Genomic DNA, 17,779 nt, shown 5'->3' with positions numbered 1-17,779 from the left:
AGAAATGCATCTAACTGGGCTGATTTGTCTGATAATTGCGTTACACAAAAGAGTATCTTTCATTAGTTGAATGAGTCAGGTCTGAATAAGATTTTGACAAAATTTTATTTAAAGCACCCAACAAGATAAAAGCATTAAAGTCGTTCTACTCTAAAAGATGTAGGGAAATAAATATTTTGGTTTTCTCCTCTCTTACCAAAACAAATTTAACAAAGTGCCTCTAAAAGAGACGGTAATAAGTAAAATAATAATAAAATAAGTAATTTACAAGTCTTGGCCTTTTTGGTTATACTTCACAGAATGAGACATTAATGACTGAATAACAAAACCTTTCTCAAGTTAGATGGTTTTTAATTATTTAATTTCAATAAAATTGGAGAAAGCCCTAATCGAACTTATAGGTGCTTAAGAGTTACATTGTGTTTGGGCATACAGTTAGGAAGGAATTCAAAGAACTGAATGTTGGGAGTAGCAATGATTCTAATCTTTTAATTAGATTACTTTTAATCTTCCTAATAGTAAGTGATAGTCATTCTAGGATATCTGAACTAATCGAGGGGGAAACATCTCTACCAATCTCATTGAAATGCATTAAAAGTTACTTTTGAGATTATAATTATATATCAAAAGTTAAAATATATTGATGATATTTTGATCAATTGTATATTGCTAGTAATTTATGATACTTAAATCTCAAAGAATCTCTCTCTCCCTCTCTTCCTTCTTTTTTCTTTTCTTTCTTCTTTCTTTTTTTCTTCTTCTTCTTTCTTTCTTCTTTCTTTCTTTCTTTCTTTCATGCAATAGAATTGAATTCTTTCTCTCTTTCATTTTTTTATGTTTAGAGCCTAGTGGCCAGAGTCAAAAAAATATTCAGATACGTGTTGGAGAGAAGCACAACAGGATGATGAACAGAAGAAGACTAACTTATAAAAAACATAGAGTAGGATAAAATTCTGAGGAGGAAGACAAACAGAATAGCAGTTTAAGGAGATAAAAGAACAACAGTAGAATTTCTCAGTTGTGAAAGAAAAGCTGGCTTGTGTACATTTTTATTTTTTTAATTTTTATTTTGCACTTGCGTATTTTTTTTTACATGGGTGGCAAATTTGCTAGGATCTTGGCTGGGTAATAACTCCATAGAATTTGTTTAAAATACTGATGCAACTGTTTTCCTTTCAAATGTCAGTTTTTATCCTGTGTAATGTATCTTCTGCAATCATTTAATCTTTGAATGATAAATTAAAGTTTAGGTCAATTAAGCATGTATGCAGAGGTATAGTTTTCAAAATTCATTTTTAAGGAGGAAAGTGTTGAAGTCTGCTGAAAATGATGGTCCACTGGTCTGGAGAGCAAATGGCAAGCTCTGGATCTGTGTGTTTCCCCGCCTCACCTCTTGGTTCATTATTGACGGCCTGCTCTGACCTCTGCGTGTCCTACTCAGGCTCACTCTGCAGGAAAGAGAGCATCGGATCCCGGGGCGCAGTCAGCCGCTGTTGCCTTTCAGGTCACTCTGCTTGATTTGATTAAACATGACTATTTTCTCAAAGCACATTTTTAAAATCCACATGTAGCCCTCACTCTGTACCAGAGATTGTTCCAACGGCTCTATAAATGTCAACTCATTTAAGCCTCATGAAAACCCTGTGAGGTAGGTACTGCTATTGTCCCCATTTTCCAGATGAGGAAACCAAGGCACAGAGAGATTAAGTTGCAGAAAAATGTCACACAGCCAAGACATGATGGAACCATTTCAGGATTTCTTATATAAACAACAACAAAAAAAGAGCAGAAAGAAATGATTCTATGCTTTGTACCCGAGTGGGCCCCTCTCTCTGGACTCCCTTCTCCCCCGCTGAGGCCTAGTAGGTCCTGCTCCTATTTCTATAACCCACAGTGGCCTGGATTACAAGGAGACTGGATTTGCCTGTGAAGATCCAAAGAATCCAGTTTTGAGATGCAATAGAATTGAATTTCAGTGGCCTGTTTACTGACGCTGGCTTCCACAGCCGTGAATCATCAGAAAGATGTTTTATTCAGACAGGAAGGCGAGGTAATTAGTATTACAGGTCACTAGTAAAAGGCCTCAGAAAGCATCAAACCACCCCAAGAAATTATTTTTCCTGGCCTCCTCCATGCGACCTCAGAACTCCAGCTTCAGGGATCTGGAGCGGGAGAAATGCGCTTCTGGTTTCCTTTGCAGCAATGAGGAAAACAAATTACCCTGACAGCACGGTGGAAAGGAGAAACTGTTTCTCTGCCATTGCCCGCCGCTGCCTGCCAAATGACTTCCATTGGGCTTGCCATCTGACTCTGGCAGAGTCAAAGGCATCGAAGAGAGAAAGGTTGCGAGAACTTTGAGAGTGAAAAATACCTGCGGAAGTTTTCCACTTTGCCAAAGGAAAACCACTTTGAAAATCCAACTCTCTTCTGAAAAAAAAAAAAGAAAAGAAAAATCCCCCCCCCTTCCCAAACAACATAATGATCTTAAAAAAGAAAAGAAAAGGAAAAAGAAAAGAAAAGAAAAATCTTGCATTGATAGCTAGATTGGTATCTATCTTATGACGATGCTTTCTGGCAAGATAAAACTACTTTGGGGCAACTCTGGAATATTTCAATGTTCTCAGTATTATACGGGGCACTTGAGAGCTATGAGCCAACCCTCGTTGCCACCTGTTTTAGGAATAGAAGCATCCCGGGCCCAGTCCTGGGAAGAAAGCCTGTAGGGATCAGCCAGGTCCCACTCCACCACTAGCCAGCCTTAAATTTGTAAGAAAAATTTCCAAAAACCTCATTCTTCCCCCGACCCTCCAAAGATTAGATTGCCTTATAGTTGTCTGAGTTGCTGGAGATAGAACTGAGGTGAAAAAAAAAAAAAAAAAGCTTTGGTCTACAAAGAGCTGTGCCAATGCTGGAGTGTGTTAGTGGCATCAGAGAGACATAGCAGCGTGGGATGGGGTATATGATTTTTTAAAAAGATTTATTTATTTATTTTAGAGAGTGGGGAGAGGCAGACAGAGAGAGAGAGAATCTCAAGTGGTCTCCCCGCTGAGCACGGAGCCCCATGCAGGGCTCGACCTCACCACCCTGAGATCATGACCTGAGCTGAACCCAAGAGTTGGAGTTTTAACCAACTGAGCCACCCAGGCTCCCGGAGGTAGATGATTATTAATATGACCCTGTGCCCTGACTCCCCCCTGGCCCCTGTCCCGTAGAAAGGAATTAAATAATATTTAATTATTATTTATAATATTTAATTATTAAATTATTTAAAATAAAAATAATTTTTATTAAATAATAAAAAGTCGGGAGTTTGGAAGAGGTGAGGGGAAAGGATCGTCTTTGCAGTCTAGGGGGACAGAGGGAAGAAAGGAGGTTGCTGTAGCGAGAATGGGAGAATTAGGGTTAAAGGGGTTGCAAGAGGGTTATGATTTAAGTCCTCTTTAATTTTGTTTTGAAAGATGCAAATCAGAGGTTACAACATTTTAAAGAATCTCCAATGGCTATTTGGACTGTGCTTCTTTGCATGTGACCTCATGCGCCAACCCCGGACTGGCCGTCTGAACGTCAAGGGCTCCAGGAGAAGCAGGAGAGAAATCATAGTGGGTGATTCACAGCACATTTTTCCAGTGATAAATTTTGAGGGTCCCAGAGCAGGGATGGGACCGTTTGGTAATGAAGAAAATGGGGAGGAGGGAAAGATGAGAGCATGTCTACGGTCTGTGTTCTCTGCCAAATTCACGTGTTGAAGTGCTAATCCTGGGTACCTCAGAATCTGCCTGTGTTTGGAGACAGGGCCTTTAAAGAGGAAATCAAGTTAAATAAGGCCATTAGGGTGGGCTTTAGTGCCACCTGACCATGTCCTTATGAAAAGAGGAAGGCGAGACTCCAGAGGAAGGGTCATGGGAGGGCACACTGAAAAGGTGACATCTTCCAGCCAAGGGGAGAGGCCTCAGGAGAAACCAAGCCTGCCAATGCTTTGATCCTGAGCTTCCAGCCTCCAGAACTGTGAGACGATAAATTTCTGTTGCTCAAGCCCCCCAGTCTGTGGTATTTTGTTATGGCGGCACCAGCAAATTAAGTAACACCATGGCACCGGATCTCATTCTGGTACCGGAAGTGTCAGTGGCTCTCGTGACTATCTCCAGCCCACCTACCTCACGTCATCAGAAGTTCTTGTCATGCCCCCTGCTATCATGGTTATTCCTTTGGCGATATTGCTTCCTCTCTATCTCTAGGGGTTGAACTCCTACTGGGTCTTCAAGGCCCAGGTCAAAGACCACCATCTCCTTGACCTTCCTCATTCACTTTGCTTCTAGTACAATACTGCCCCTAATCCACAGGGGATACTGTCCAAGACCCCCAGTGGATGCCTGAAACCGGAGATAGTAACCAAACCCTATAGATGCCATCCTTCTCCTACACATATAGACCTACGATAAAGTTTAATTTATAGATTAGGCACATGAGAGATGACGAACAATATATAATAAAATAGAGCAATTATATGGGGCGCCTGGTGGCTCAGTCGGTTAAGCGTCTGCCTTCAGCTCAGGTCATGATCCTGGCGTCCTGGGATCGAGCCCCGTGTCGGGCTCCCTGCTCAGCCAAGAGCCTGCTTCTCTCTCTGCCTCTGCCTGTCACTCCCTCTGCTTATGTTCTCTCTCCCTCCATTGAATAAATAAGATCTTTTGTAAAAAACTGAGCAATTATAACATTATACTATATTAAAAGTTTTATGAATGTGGTTTCCATTTCTCTCTCAAAATACCTGAGGATACGCATCCTTCTTCGCCTGATGATGTGAGAGGATGAAATGCCTACACCATGAGCCGAAGTGAGGCATTGTGAAGTGATAGGTGTAGACGCTGTGACATGGCGAGAGGTTACTATTGACCTTCTGATAACTCATCAGAAGGAAGATCTTCTGTCTCCCAACCACAGTTGACCACAGTTAACTGAAAACTCAGAAACTGAAACCTTGGAAAAGGGGGACCTACTGTAATCTCCTACTTAAGGCTAGGAGAACGCACAGCCTCTGGACGCAGATGACCTGGGTTTTGTATTCTAGCTCCGTGTGACCTTGGGCAAGTTACTTAACCTCTTCAAGCCTCATGCTCTCCCCTGTGCTTGGGAATAACAGTAGTAGCATTGCATAGAAGTTGAGAAGAATATGTGAAACGATGCCTGTAGAGCTCACTGTAAATGTCCAATGTGTACCATTTATTTTCTTACTACTCAAGATTTATTATCCTTAACATGTTTCAATAATTCTTATTCCCATTTAATTTTTTTATTTCTTAAAGCTTTCATAATATTTTATCTGTTTCATAATAAAACAGAACTTGGTGTTTTCATAAAAATTTTGATTTTGCCGAAAATTCTGGGTATTGAAGCAACACATGCTTATTATAAAAAATGTTGCTAAAAACAGAAAAACAAAAGGGAAAAAAAATCACTTACAGCCCTGCTGTCCGGGATCTACTGTTAACACCTTCCATCTTTTTTTCTATGTGTTTTTTTGTTTGTTTGTTTGTTTTTCTAAGTGTTAAATGCATGCTTTAGAACAAAAATGTGATCATATTAAACATACTGTTTATGTAAAATGCATTTTTCATGAGGGTAGATATTTTTTCTATATTAACAAATATCATCTGCATCAGAGGTCCACACTGGTGGCTTTTTGCGATCCAGCTTATAGGTTTGTTTTGTTTAGTTTGCATAGGGTTAAATAAATTTCAGCCAGGGCAGCCCGGGTGGCTAAGCGGTTTAGCGCCGCCTTTGGCCCAGGGCCTGATCCTGGAGACCCGGGATCGAGTCCCACGTCAGGCTCCCTGCACAGAGCTTGCTTCTTCCTCTGCCTATGTCTCTGCCTCTCTCTTTCTCTCTGTGTCTGTCATGAATAAATAAATAAAATCGTAAAAAAAATAAATTTCAGCCAGCTTAAAAAGAAATTGAGATATTTTACAGAAAAATCACATTCTCCTGCTTTGGAAAATCTGAAGCTGTCGCCACACTGGACCTACATTCCAGAAGGCTAGTTACTGGCTAGAATGGAGACCTGCTTTTACCTTGCTGTCCTGTCCCATGTAGATCCCCGGTCTACATCGCCATGTGGGATGGGTGTGTGACATTTTCTGGCTATTTCTGAACAAATCTCCTCAACTAGAATCAGCAATTCGAGGGCAGGGCCTCTTCTACTTTAACTTCTATCCTTGGGTCCTCAGTACCTGCCACTTATAAAGCTCTTCATAGTAGGGATACATACATACTTGAATGAGTGCACTTATTTGTGACATTTCACATATTCTTCTTCTTTTTTTTTTTTTTTTTGAGATTTTATTTGACAGATAGAGAGCGAGAGAGCACAAGCAGGGGAGTGGGAGAGGGAGAAGCAGGCTCCCCCCTGGGCAGGGAGCCTTTCCCATCAGCTGACGCGGGGCTCGATCCCAGGACCTCGGAATCACGACCTGAGCTGAAGGCAGATGCTTAACCGGCAGAGCCACCCAGAAGCCCCCATTTCACATGTTCTTATTGCTCTAGGAGTGCAAGGAGGATTCTGAACCCCCCCCCCAAGAGCCCGGGGCTGCTTCTGGCCCTCGACAGTTTCCCCAGCTGGACCCAAAGTGGGGCTCCATCCACACTGGTAACTTTGAGGAATCTGACATCTTTCTTCCTGGAGGAGTCTTAAAAGCTTTCAAGTAATCGGTTCACTTCCCACCAAAATGCGGCCAGCTGTCAAGAGGAAGATGACAGCTCTTGAATAACACCATTAAGGCTTTCAAAAGCTCTAACATTTGGAGAGAGTAAAGAAAAAGAAGTCTGCCCCGATCTACCAGTGTGGTTGCACTTGCTTTTTTGTCTCTCTCCCCCGTCTTCTAAGCACTGCGACATGGGGTGCGCTCTGCGTGAGTTCCTGGTGGGTGTTGGTACTCAAATTAGAAGCTGGATTTCAGGGACAGCTGGCATGCTCTCCTGTTGCTCCACCCTGGAGGCTGCACGTGAGGCCCAACCACAAGATGCGAGCAGGCCCCTTTAATCCTACACCAGAGCTCTGGCTTCTAAAACCTGATCCTCCAAAGTTTGGACTTATATAACTTATTTGTTTATTTTTAAGCCAGCCCCGTCCAAGTTGAGAAAACTTACGACTCCCTTTTGGAAAAAAAAATTGGAACCCAACATTATCATTAACTGAATCAGCAAGCAATGGTTCTGTGAAAATACCAAGCGGCACAGTTCTGAGGACTTTTATTGTCATGTGCTCAGTGGCATTATATCGTGGGGTGGTTTCTCTGAAAATGGTTCCTGGGGCTTTCTCTCTGTCTCTCTTTGTCTCTGTCTCTGTCTTATAAACTGTGGCCTGAGTCCACGTGGGATTGGAACTTCTTCGCTGTGAGGAGCCCCCTTCGCTTGACAAGGGATTAGACAGTCCTCGCTCTATAATCGACCCCAGTGTTTCTCCAACTAGTGCAGTTGCTGGAAGACGTAAGGGCCTCTGCAGAGCAGGGCAAAGCAGAGAACATGGTAAGACACATACCTTTGGGTCAGATCGGCTGCCATTTTGTATTAGATGTTAGACATAAGGAAACAGGTGCCAAGGGTCTGAGGAGAATGTACGCGAAGGAGCCGCTCACCGCTATGTTATGTCTATTAGGGAAAATGTGGCCAACACTCAATCTTTAACAGCGGAAGAATAATTAATAACTAAAGCAGGTTGTCTTCAATGTATCTGTTAAAGGTTCATCAAAGTCGTGCAGGTTCTTTGGAGAGTTTTTAATGATGTGAGAGAAGTTCTAGAACTCGTTAGGTTAGGAAAAGTGGAAGGCAGAGTCATGGATGAAGTGTGAGGCCGATGACGTTGGTTGCGTGCACAGAGATCCTCAGGAAATGCACCGCAGTTTTAGGGAAGGTTCTATCTCAGCATGAGGGGATTATGGGTAGTTTTTGTTTCTTTATACTTTTAGCACTTTCAAATTTTTCCCACAATGAGAATTTATTGCTTTCATCATCAGATATTAAACTGATTATGAGGCAGCCAACTTTCCTGGTGGTGACAGATTTGGGTGCACATTTTCTTTCAGTGCCATTTTCCTTGGCTCTTACTACCTACCCTCTATCCTCCCATGGCTTCTCTAGTGAGGGTTTGGAGGAAAAGGCTGGGACTTAAGATGAGGAGGGTAGGATGTCCCCCTGTGTATGGAGCCACAGCAATTTCCCTTGGGACCTGGAGGTTTGTGGGCATCTTTGAGCTGCATGCGCTCCAAACAGATTCCCGTGTGCGGATTCATAGAGCTTCATAGATTTATGAAGGAAACCAGGCTGAGGGTTTCTAAATGATTGATCTCATCTTCAGGTGGGAAAGAGTTCTAGCAAGATGTCCCTTCCCTCTCTTGATCCCCACAGGCTCCCCGCTCCCCTAAAACAACACCAACTGAAGTGTACATCGAAGTTTTCAAGTTCTGGTGAGGCAGCCTGGTTCAAGCAAGGTGACTAAGCTACACACACTGAGCCTTGAAGGTTGTCCAGCTGAACGAGGACTGGTTTATTCCTTGGGCCAGCCAATTCCTTCAGTCCTGTGGGTTTCCTCCATGTGTTAAATGGATGTAACATGACTCGAAGCTTCTTTTGGAGCTGTGCTCCATGACCTCATCTACCACTGCCTAAACACACGGGGTGAAGTGCTCTCTGCAAGAGCTGAAGGGTCATGTTGAAGGTGGACTAGAGCTGGGAGACAGAGAGACAAGACCTTTCTTAAGAGTGTTTATAGGAAAGGAAAGGAGCGGAGTCTTTTAGCTCCCAAACGTGGCAACAATTCAGTTCAATTACAGCCACCCGGTGTTTATTGAATGATCCTCTATACACGTTGAACAAGGCATCCAAGATTCTCCCCATACTGCTTAGAGAATGTCTCATTTTCCTCCATCAGCATCCCATCTAGGCCTTTGGTTTAAGGCTCAGAACCCTGTGCAGTATCGTGGAAGTAGCGTCAGTCCTGAAATCAGTGGGTTTGGGCTGACAATTTCATCTCTACTCTGTCGCCTGCAAGCACTGTGGCTCCTGCCAGGTCGCTTAATCCCTCCCAGACCTCGTTTGCCCATCTCTAAAATAATGCCAGCCTCATGAGGTTGTTCTTGGGTAAGGTTGCTGGATTCAGCGAATGAAAATATAGACGTCCAGTTGCATGGGAATGTCAGATAAACAATAAATGATGTTGAGCATCAGTATGTAAGTGCTTTGGGCATACTCCTACTGAAAAATTAGTTGTTTATCTGGAATGTCAGACAAACAACAGATAGCATTGAGGATCAGTATTTACCATAAGTACTTCGGACATACCCATACGAAAAAATTAGTTGTCCCAGTGGAACTGGGTGCCCTGTATTGTGCCTGAGAATCCTATTCTTGAAGCTGAAGGAAAAAAAAAGGCATCTATCTGAAAGCCACTGCCCACAGTTCAGTGAGTACTCTTTCCTCTGTACCTGCTGCTCTCCCAGGTGAGACCCACAAGGGGATTAATTGCTTCCCCCTTTCCTAGTAGGAGCAGAGTGGGGGAAGGAAAAACTGTGTGACCAGGTTGGTGGAGGGCAGGGGAGGATGCTGGGTGAGGGGAGGCCATCTCCATAGGAGGAGTAAGAGAGGAGATGCGTAGGCTGGTAAGAAGTCAAAACTCTTCTTAACAGACGGCTTTAAAGACCTTGGCACCTAGTGTCCCTTGGTTTGGTGTTCCTGTGACACACTCTGCTCTCTCCAAGGCTGCCAACGGAGGTGACGGTGCAGGGCCAGGAGAAGCCAGGATGGGGATACTGACCCCAGGGAAACCCCGTCCAGACATGACCATTCCATAGACTTCAAAGGCCAACTGTTGTGGTCGACAGAGGGACTTTCCTGGGCGTAATTTTTACAAAGGAGGGGTTGAGGTGACTGGGTGCCCCGGAGACCTTACTGCAACTTGGGGGAAACCCAGCGAATGAGCTGACACAGACCTGTCCTCATCTCTTAGGTCTCCTTGCCACAGCCTCCCCCAAACCTGAATCCCCTTGAGCTTAAGCTCCCCCAGCTCGTGGGGTGGAAGCGGCAGGTGGCGTCACAAGCTGCTCCAGTGGCCCCCAGAACCTCAGGGTATAATTTTCCTTTTCTGATCATCTGAATTCCAGGCGAAAAGCTCAGCTGTTGTAGGCTTCAGGGATTTTTCCACCAGGATTGAAATTGGGGCCAACAAAGCGCGGGCATGCAGAAGGCATTCTTTTCTGCTATTCAGATGCACTCTCCCTTTAGTTAGGGCATTAGAAAATGGTGCTTTTCCCCAGAGTCCTAGATGAAAGTTTTGAATTTCATTAAAGTGAGAAAACACGGAAAGGGAGACCATCACTTGCTGCGTTTCTTAATCTGTTCTGTTTTTTCCCTGTATCCCTTTTTCTTTTTTTTTTAAACATCTAGAGAACATTTTAATAGGTGCTTTCATATACATATTTGATATTAAGAAAACTAAAATGAATTCAAGCCATGCCCAGTGCAAAAAATAAATAAATAAATAAATAAATAAATAAATAAATAAATAAATAAAAAGGATGAGGTAGGGGGAAGAAAAGAAGAAGAAAACTTTAAAGTGAAATGTCTGTCTGCTGCCCTAGCCTCGATTTAAGTCTCCTGGTCAGCTTGGTACTTTTATTCTGGAAGACAAGACGTAACATCTGACTATTATTTCCTAACTTATTTTCTTGTAGTTTGACTAAAAATTTTTAAGATTTTTTTATTAATCCTATGAATGTTATCTTTAAAATGTGAGTTTGATGGGTTCTATGTATGCCCCCCCTGTAATGTGGGAAGACAAATATATGCTATTTTTTTTTTTTTAATGATAGTCACACAGAGAGAGAGAGAGAGAGGCAGAGACACAGGCAGAGGGAGAAGCAGGCTCCATGCAGGGAGCCCGACGTTGGATTTGATCTGGGGTCTCCAGGATCGTGCCCTGAGCCAAAGGCAGGTGCCAAACCGCTGCGCCACCCAGGGATCCCCAAATATATGCTATTAAAATGTAAATGTACTAGGGGCGGCCTGAGTGTCATAGTAGGATAAGCGTCAGGCTCGGCTGCCTGCCTGCCTGTCTGTCTGTCGCCGAAACACAACGTGTCAGCTCATAGTCGGTTAAGCGTCAGGCTCTGGTTCAGGCTCAGGTCGTGATCTTGAGGTCGTGAGATTGAGCCCTGCATCAGGCTCTGCGCTCAGCATGGAGTCGGTGTGAAGGTTCTCTCTCTCTGCCCCTCACTGCCCACTCTTTCTCTCTCAAATCAGTAAATAAATCATCCCCCCCAAAATGGGAACATGCTCATCTGTGTATCCCTTAAAACGATCTTCCGGAAACAGAGCTCTATTTTGTGGAGTTATTTGAAGCCAGTTGATATCTATCACCCAGGTAGTAGCAGCCAAGTTTGGGTGAGATGTTTTCTCCATCTTGGGCACTGGGCTTTGCATGCATTAGCTCACTTATCCCCTCTATGAAGAAGGTATTCTCAGGGGCCCCATTTTACAGATAAAAAACCCCCAAGACCTACGGAGGCAAAGGTCATGTGACTAGTTAAGTGAGAGTCAGATTCAAACCAGAGCAGTCCGAGTTCCGAGTCCATGCAATCACTTCTGTCCCTCACCTCTGACAAAAAAACACAGATATTGATACTACCACTTGCCAGGAAAAAGAAGCAGGCAATAGTCCTGTCGAAGAATGAGTTCATTCAGTACTAAATGGTAAGTATGTCCTTCCAGTAACTTCTAATGCATTGCATGCGGTTCCTAACTTGCAGAGGGGTTGGGATTCCAGAAGTTGATTTAAAGGCAATTTCCCCGTCCCCCTCCTCTGGGTTGCAAGGCACTTTGTGTACACCTCTCCCGTTGCACTCAGCACGTTGTCTCTTAGCTGCTTACCCCGCTCTCCCCCCACGGGGCTCCTGCTCAGGGCCTCGCACCTTGCCTGGTGGCTCCTTTGCTATTCCCAGCACCCAGCACAGTGCCCGGCCCAGGCAGATGGGAAGTGTACACACGTTGTATTAAATGACAAGTCATTTGTTTGGAACTCAGCACACATTTCCCAAAAGAAACGCATGACAAATGGGAGGGGAAGCATTATGTTTCCAACCAGCCCGCAGAAGTTTATTTAGACTTTCTTGTAGTCTACCAAGAGTACCAATAAGGAATTTGGAGCCGTGGGTGGGCCCAGAGGTGGTAGGTGGGGAAAAAGAGAGAAATCTTCCTCCCCCTTTCCTGAGTCAGATCGAGATGAAATTTCACATGGGTCAGAATTCATCTTTGACTCCTCCTAAATTGCCCCCCCCCTTTTTTTTTAAACCTCTCCCATCCTTGGGTGCCACCATCTCCAGGCTCCCTACTCAATACTCAGCTGTGGTCTCTCCATCAGGTCTTCCACTCTTTCCCCAAATATCCTACTTGCCACCCACCCCTCTCCCCTGGCCAAAATTCCTGTTTCCTGAGTGCAGCTGAACTAAGTTGATTTTCAGCAGAAAACAATGCCCTTGAGTGAATTCTTGCTACTGTGTGAATGATTGCCCAATGCTAGTAGTTAAGATTATAGGATTTGGAGGCCGACCTAGATTTGAATCCTGCTTCCACCTCTACATTCTATGGCCTCGGTAGCATAATTTAACTTCTCTAAGCCTCAGTTCTCTCACCTGCAAACTGGGAATAATTGTAGTTTTACAGGGAGCCAACACTTTTATGACACTTATCATTGTCATATCAGCACATATTGGGCATAGTTGTAAGAACTTCTCCATCGACTCACTTGGTCTTCACGTCAACCCCAAGAAGTAAGAATTCTTATTATTAACCATTAAAGAGGGGGAGTGGCTTTTTTGAAAGAGTTTCTAATGGTAAATTATTCTTTATTCCTGCCTTCCTTCTTCCCAAAAGGCCTGGAGGCAAAATCCTACATTGCCAAGGTCTTCTGGATGCAAGAGGGCAGTCATTCTTGGGAAGAGATTTTTCAGGGCAAAGAGAGAGGGAGGCTGCAGCAGCATCACCCGTGACTGAAAACTCATCTGGGGAGTCCATTCCCTTAAGTGAGTCCTGATTCCACAGCTTCTTCCTTGCTTCTGCCTCTGAATGTACCGAATCTGCAAGTGGTCCAAGTTTTTTTTTTTTTTCTATCCCCTTTCTTTCTTTTTTAATTTTTTCACACAGCCCATGGCAGCTGCAAGGTGGTGGGGGCCAGGCGGATGGCAGCAGCTGTTTGTATGTATGGGCCCTCTGTAGTCTTTTCTTTGTGAGTCAGGGGCCGTCTGTATATATCACAAGCCACCACCTGGCAAGACATTTCGTTCCCTCTAGGTTGTTTAAATGTTTCCTGGATGATATCATAAATGCAAGAGGATGGGAGGAACTTTGAGATGCTGAGTTCCAGCCTCTGGCTGCCCTCCGGCCCTACACGGAAACATCCCAGGGTGGTTTTTGTCCCGCAGATTAGCAGACAACCCTGGGTTTGCTCTCCAGTCCTTCCCATTTATCAGATGCAGATTTGAAAACCACGGGGGAATTGCATTTGAACAGAAGTAACGGTGTAGTCACAGAAAACAGGGAGCCAGAAGCCTAAGGTAGAGGCAGGGGGCAAGCCGGCCCCTGGAGATCCTCTCCATGGGTGTCCTTGTGATTGAGTGACTTCACTTCTTAGGGTCAAAGCAGGTGGGTGGGCGGCACTATCTCTGGTCCCTCCTGAGCTAAGGACTCTGATTCGCGGATAAACTCGGGACAGAAAGGCTGTTCATCCTTCCTGATGTCAGCCTAGAGATGGCCAGTCCATCACGACGCTTGTAAACCCGTTCAAATGTGTCCTTACCCTGAAAATTGAACAATTTCCTCCATGCTAACTAAAACGTTTCTTAGAATTTGAGGGGCTTTTGTTGTTGTTACTAGGACTTCTGAAGCTTGGAGAGACGTCTACCCTGTATTCTTATTACAGCGATACGTTTGTTACATATACAGTGATGCATCTGTTTTAACATAGGTAATTAGTTTTTAAAGACCCAGGGGCAGTGATATACTATTTTTATATGACATTTATATTTAAGAGCTGTTTCACATGCACCATTTCATTTGAACCTTGAACTGAAAACCGGAAGGGCAATTCTACTCATTTTTATATCAGAAAAGAGATTCAGGGTGGATAAACCTAAATACCTGTAATAACATCTCATCTTAGGGTTATTAAATGGAAGAGTCAGGACCCAAAGCTTGCATTCTGTTGACTCCAAGTCTAGTACTGAAGCCATGAGAACACATATAAATTAAACCCAGCACCGCCACCCAACATACCGACTCTCCCTGCTTGAGTTTCTGCAATGTCCCTGGTACTTTACTAGGTGCTTTGCATACAACATCTCGAGTCTTTGAAGCAACTATGCAAGGGAAGTATTATCAGACTCAGTTTAGAGATAAAAACAGCAACAACAACAACCACAACAACAACAACAGCAAAAAACGGAAGTTTGGAGAGATTAAGTAGTGGCCCGATGGCTAACGTGTGCTGAAAGCAAAATTCAAACCCAAACTCATGTTTTTGACAGTGCTGCCTTTCACTTAAATATGCATCCCCTGAAATGAGACCGAATATAGTTTAATCTTTTGGACCTTTTTAGGCCACATGAATCATTGTCCCATGAAAATACAGTTAACAGAAGTACTAGTGGGTTGAATCCCATTCAGCCAACTCGAACCTCAATTTTCCCCACCATGCCTCACTCTGCTGGTTGGACTGTCTTTTCTATATTTTATTTTCCATTTTTTCAAAAATATCTGCTGTTACCTTTTTTCTAGGCTCTTCTTAACGTGTCTCTTCTTCCATTTTAAGAGATTGACGTTTAACACCAGCATGATCTCCTTAGAACTCATATGATGGCTTACCTCTTCTTTCCCAAATTCCAGATTCTATGTCCTGGGATCATTTTACATTTCTTCATAATCCACTTTCCTGACAATTTTAGCTAGCTAACCCTTGCCTGTCTATAAAGTAAGAGTAATGATTCCTGCTCTGTCCGCATCTCATCATTTTGGTGATGCTCCAACCATGTATAGGGAAAGCATGTGGAAAAGTATTAAAGAACAATGAACACAGACCATTATAGTACATTTTGCTTTTGGAAAACCCACATTGTATAAAAATGAGCTAACTAATCAGGGTTGGTCACTGAGGTGGAGATTTAGATGTTCTGGATTTATTTATTAGCTATGATATATAATATATGCTAATTGTACCAAATAACTTGTCACTAAATCATTTTCAAAGAGAGAGAATATGTGCATATTTTAAAGTAATGTGGTCTCCGTGCCACAGACAAAAAAAAAAAAAAAAAAACCGGTGAGGGTTGCTCTAATACAGTGTTGGTGCCTCCTGGGCTTCCCCGCCACATCTCCCTGGTTTCTTTGCCCGTACACTCCTGGCTAGCATCCTACAAAACCCACACCTACGGGTACGGTTAAGTACCCACTGTTAACCTTCTCTTGCAGACATTCCCATATTTTCCAGTATAAGAGCACATTTTAAAAAGTATTAACTCCTATTGTGCAGTTCCATGATGAGAATGAATTTCTGGCATCCAGACTCTGAAAATACTCAGTGAGAAAAGGACATTCCAAATTCAGTAAAACTTTGAGGTGGATTTATATTTCATCGGTCACAACTGCGTCCAAATGCTTTTGGAAAACACACAGACGTGTCTGAGATATTCTTCTATGTTTATAAAAACACTCAGTACATATCTGTCAGATGAATGCATGAATAAGAAGAGAATAAAAATTTGCAGGCACTGCTTGTGATACGTGTGGATTTGTGACTCTGTCATAAACTCCATTCCCCACTTCCTGCCTTGGGAGCCAGAGCTCAGACTTTAGAAATCACTTGATTGTTTTCCAAATACCCCACATACAGTAGGCACTCATTAATTGTGTGCTGAAAGTCCATACGAATGCATGAATAAGTCCTGCTTGTCTCCCAGCTAGATTGCAAGTTTTGAGAATAGCAGATATGTCATGGGCTGTTCCCAGCAGAGCCCAGCATTGTGGTGAGAGTGGCCTGCTTTCAATAAGCAACTAACTTGGTGAGCATCCCCTACCGACCTTTCTGGAAGGGGTTATTAGAAAGGAAAAGGCTAAAATTTAAAATGCCTAGAGGGAACATGGGCACATACATGTTTTTGATTGCAGAAAACTCCCGTGTTTCTCTGCAAAAGTAAGTAGGGAGAAACCAAGGAGGCAGGAAAACATAGGGCAGTGGGAAAAGAGCCCGAGGAAGAAGTAGTGCTGCTGGCCCTAAGGGAGGGAGAGGGTCTGGTTAGTGGGGTAGAAACCTCAGCTTTTGAAACCTGCCTCAGTCTTCTGCTGAGCAATCTAAGGCCTCAGCAGAGTAGGCAATGTGACCAGGGCACTGTTGGGTGGAGTGAGACAGCAGAGGGGATGCTTAGCTCATTACACCTTGAGGTGCAAGTGGCAAAGAGCAATATACTTATTCATAGATCACCAGCTAGAGCATATTAAATATTTCTATGGGCAACGTGACATATTCTGCTGGAGGAAGCACTCACCTTGGCAATGCTGGGTAGAGCGGTCCAATCATCTTGACACGGGTTCTTTTTGGAGGCTCCAAAGTCATGAAGCACCGTGGCAAGAGATAGCCACTTGCACCCCGAGTCTGATGGTCACTTCACCTTGTAGCATGGGAAGTGAAAGTGTCAAAATGAAGAAGAAAGCCAGCATTCTCTCGAGGGGGGAAAAGTGCAGACACAGGCTTTTCTCTCTCTCTCTCTCTCTCTCTCTTTTTTTTTTTTTTTGAAGAGTGGAGGGTTCAGAAGTGCTTTGACTATAGATGCTATCTATAGAAACAAACAAGAAATAATCTTTCTTCTTTCTTGTTTTTCCTTAGCTGCTCCTGAGATCTGAGGCCTGTTTTTTGTTTTTTTGTTTTTTTGTTTTTGTTTTTGTTTTTTGTTTTTTTAATAGAAGAGCAGCCTGGGAGTAAATTGCCAAAGGGGGGAAAAAAAGCAGGGAAATGATGCGCCAGCTGCTTTAAGTTAATTTGATTTTTTTTTTCATGTCTCATGGCTGCCTTGATGTTCCTGACCTCCATTGTTTCTGTTGAATGGAAATCCTTGGGTGAACTGGGTTCCCCCAAGTGTAGACAGAGTCTTAATCATAGCTGGGTGGGAAATTCCAGTTTGTAGCTGTGAAAGCTGAGGTATGGTGATGCAATGTGCCACATCACAGGTCCCTCTAACCCATAGCATCACACTCTCTAGGGTTCAACACTCACCAAGCATACCTCTTAAACAGAGGTTCAACCCAGGCACATCTGGGACCTTCTTAGTCTTCCATTAGTCATCCCTCTTCATCAAGATGCATGTTACTTTGAGGGTACATTTTGTCTGGAAAGAGGGGCCTGAGTGGGATCTGCTGGCTTTGGAGGGTGGATTTGTCTCGAATGCAGTCAGGCTGGGCACCCTGAGATGGGCACCAGACAGCGTGGGATCTGATAAAGGGCACATGCCCTGGAGCTTGACGGCCCCAGATGTTCTAGTCCTACCACTATGTGACCATGACTATGTGACATTGGCAAGTTACTTAACCCTTTTATTGCCTCAGTTTGTTCATCTGTAAAACAGAGATAATGGTACTTCTTCCCTATGACTATTGTGAAGATTAAACAGATTAATATAAATGAAGTGCCTAGAACCATGCTGGCCAGATGATAGGCACTTGGCAAAGGCTATTATTCTTATTTTTATTG

General features: G+C 43.5%; 1 protein-coding gene across 2 annotated transcripts in view; it reads right to left on the bottom strand.

Annotated features, from left to right (window-relative positions):
* RBPJ (recombination signal binding protein for immunoglobulin kappa J region) overlaps window positions 1–16,701 on the bottom strand; it is a 222,708-nt gene extending 206,007 nt beyond the window's left edge. Inside the window, exon 1 of one of the 2 annotated variants that reach the window (XM_055326384.1) lies at window positions 16,581–16,701. Coding sequence is in view for 1 of the 2 variants with exons in the window: in XM_055326380.1 (XP_055182355.1) it covers window positions 16,581–16,648 (68 nt within the window). In the remaining variant the exon portion in view is untranslated. The remainder of the gene's footprint in view (window positions 1–16,580) is intronic. The other variant, XM_055326380.1, reaches the window with a different exon arrangement.
* Window positions 16,702–17,779: the final 1,078 nt, after the last annotated feature.

Source organism: Nyctereutes procyonoides, unplaced genomic scaffold, assembly GCF_905146905.1.
Source record: "Nyctereutes procyonoides isolate TBG_1078 unplaced genomic scaffold, NYPRO_anot_genome, whole genome shotgun sequence".
In the NCBI taxonomy this organism is placed as follows: domain Eukaryota; kingdom Metazoa; phylum Chordata; class Mammalia; order Carnivora; family Canidae; genus Nyctereutes; species Nyctereutes procyonoides.
This window is presented reverse-complemented; position numbering and strand designations above follow the sequence as displayed.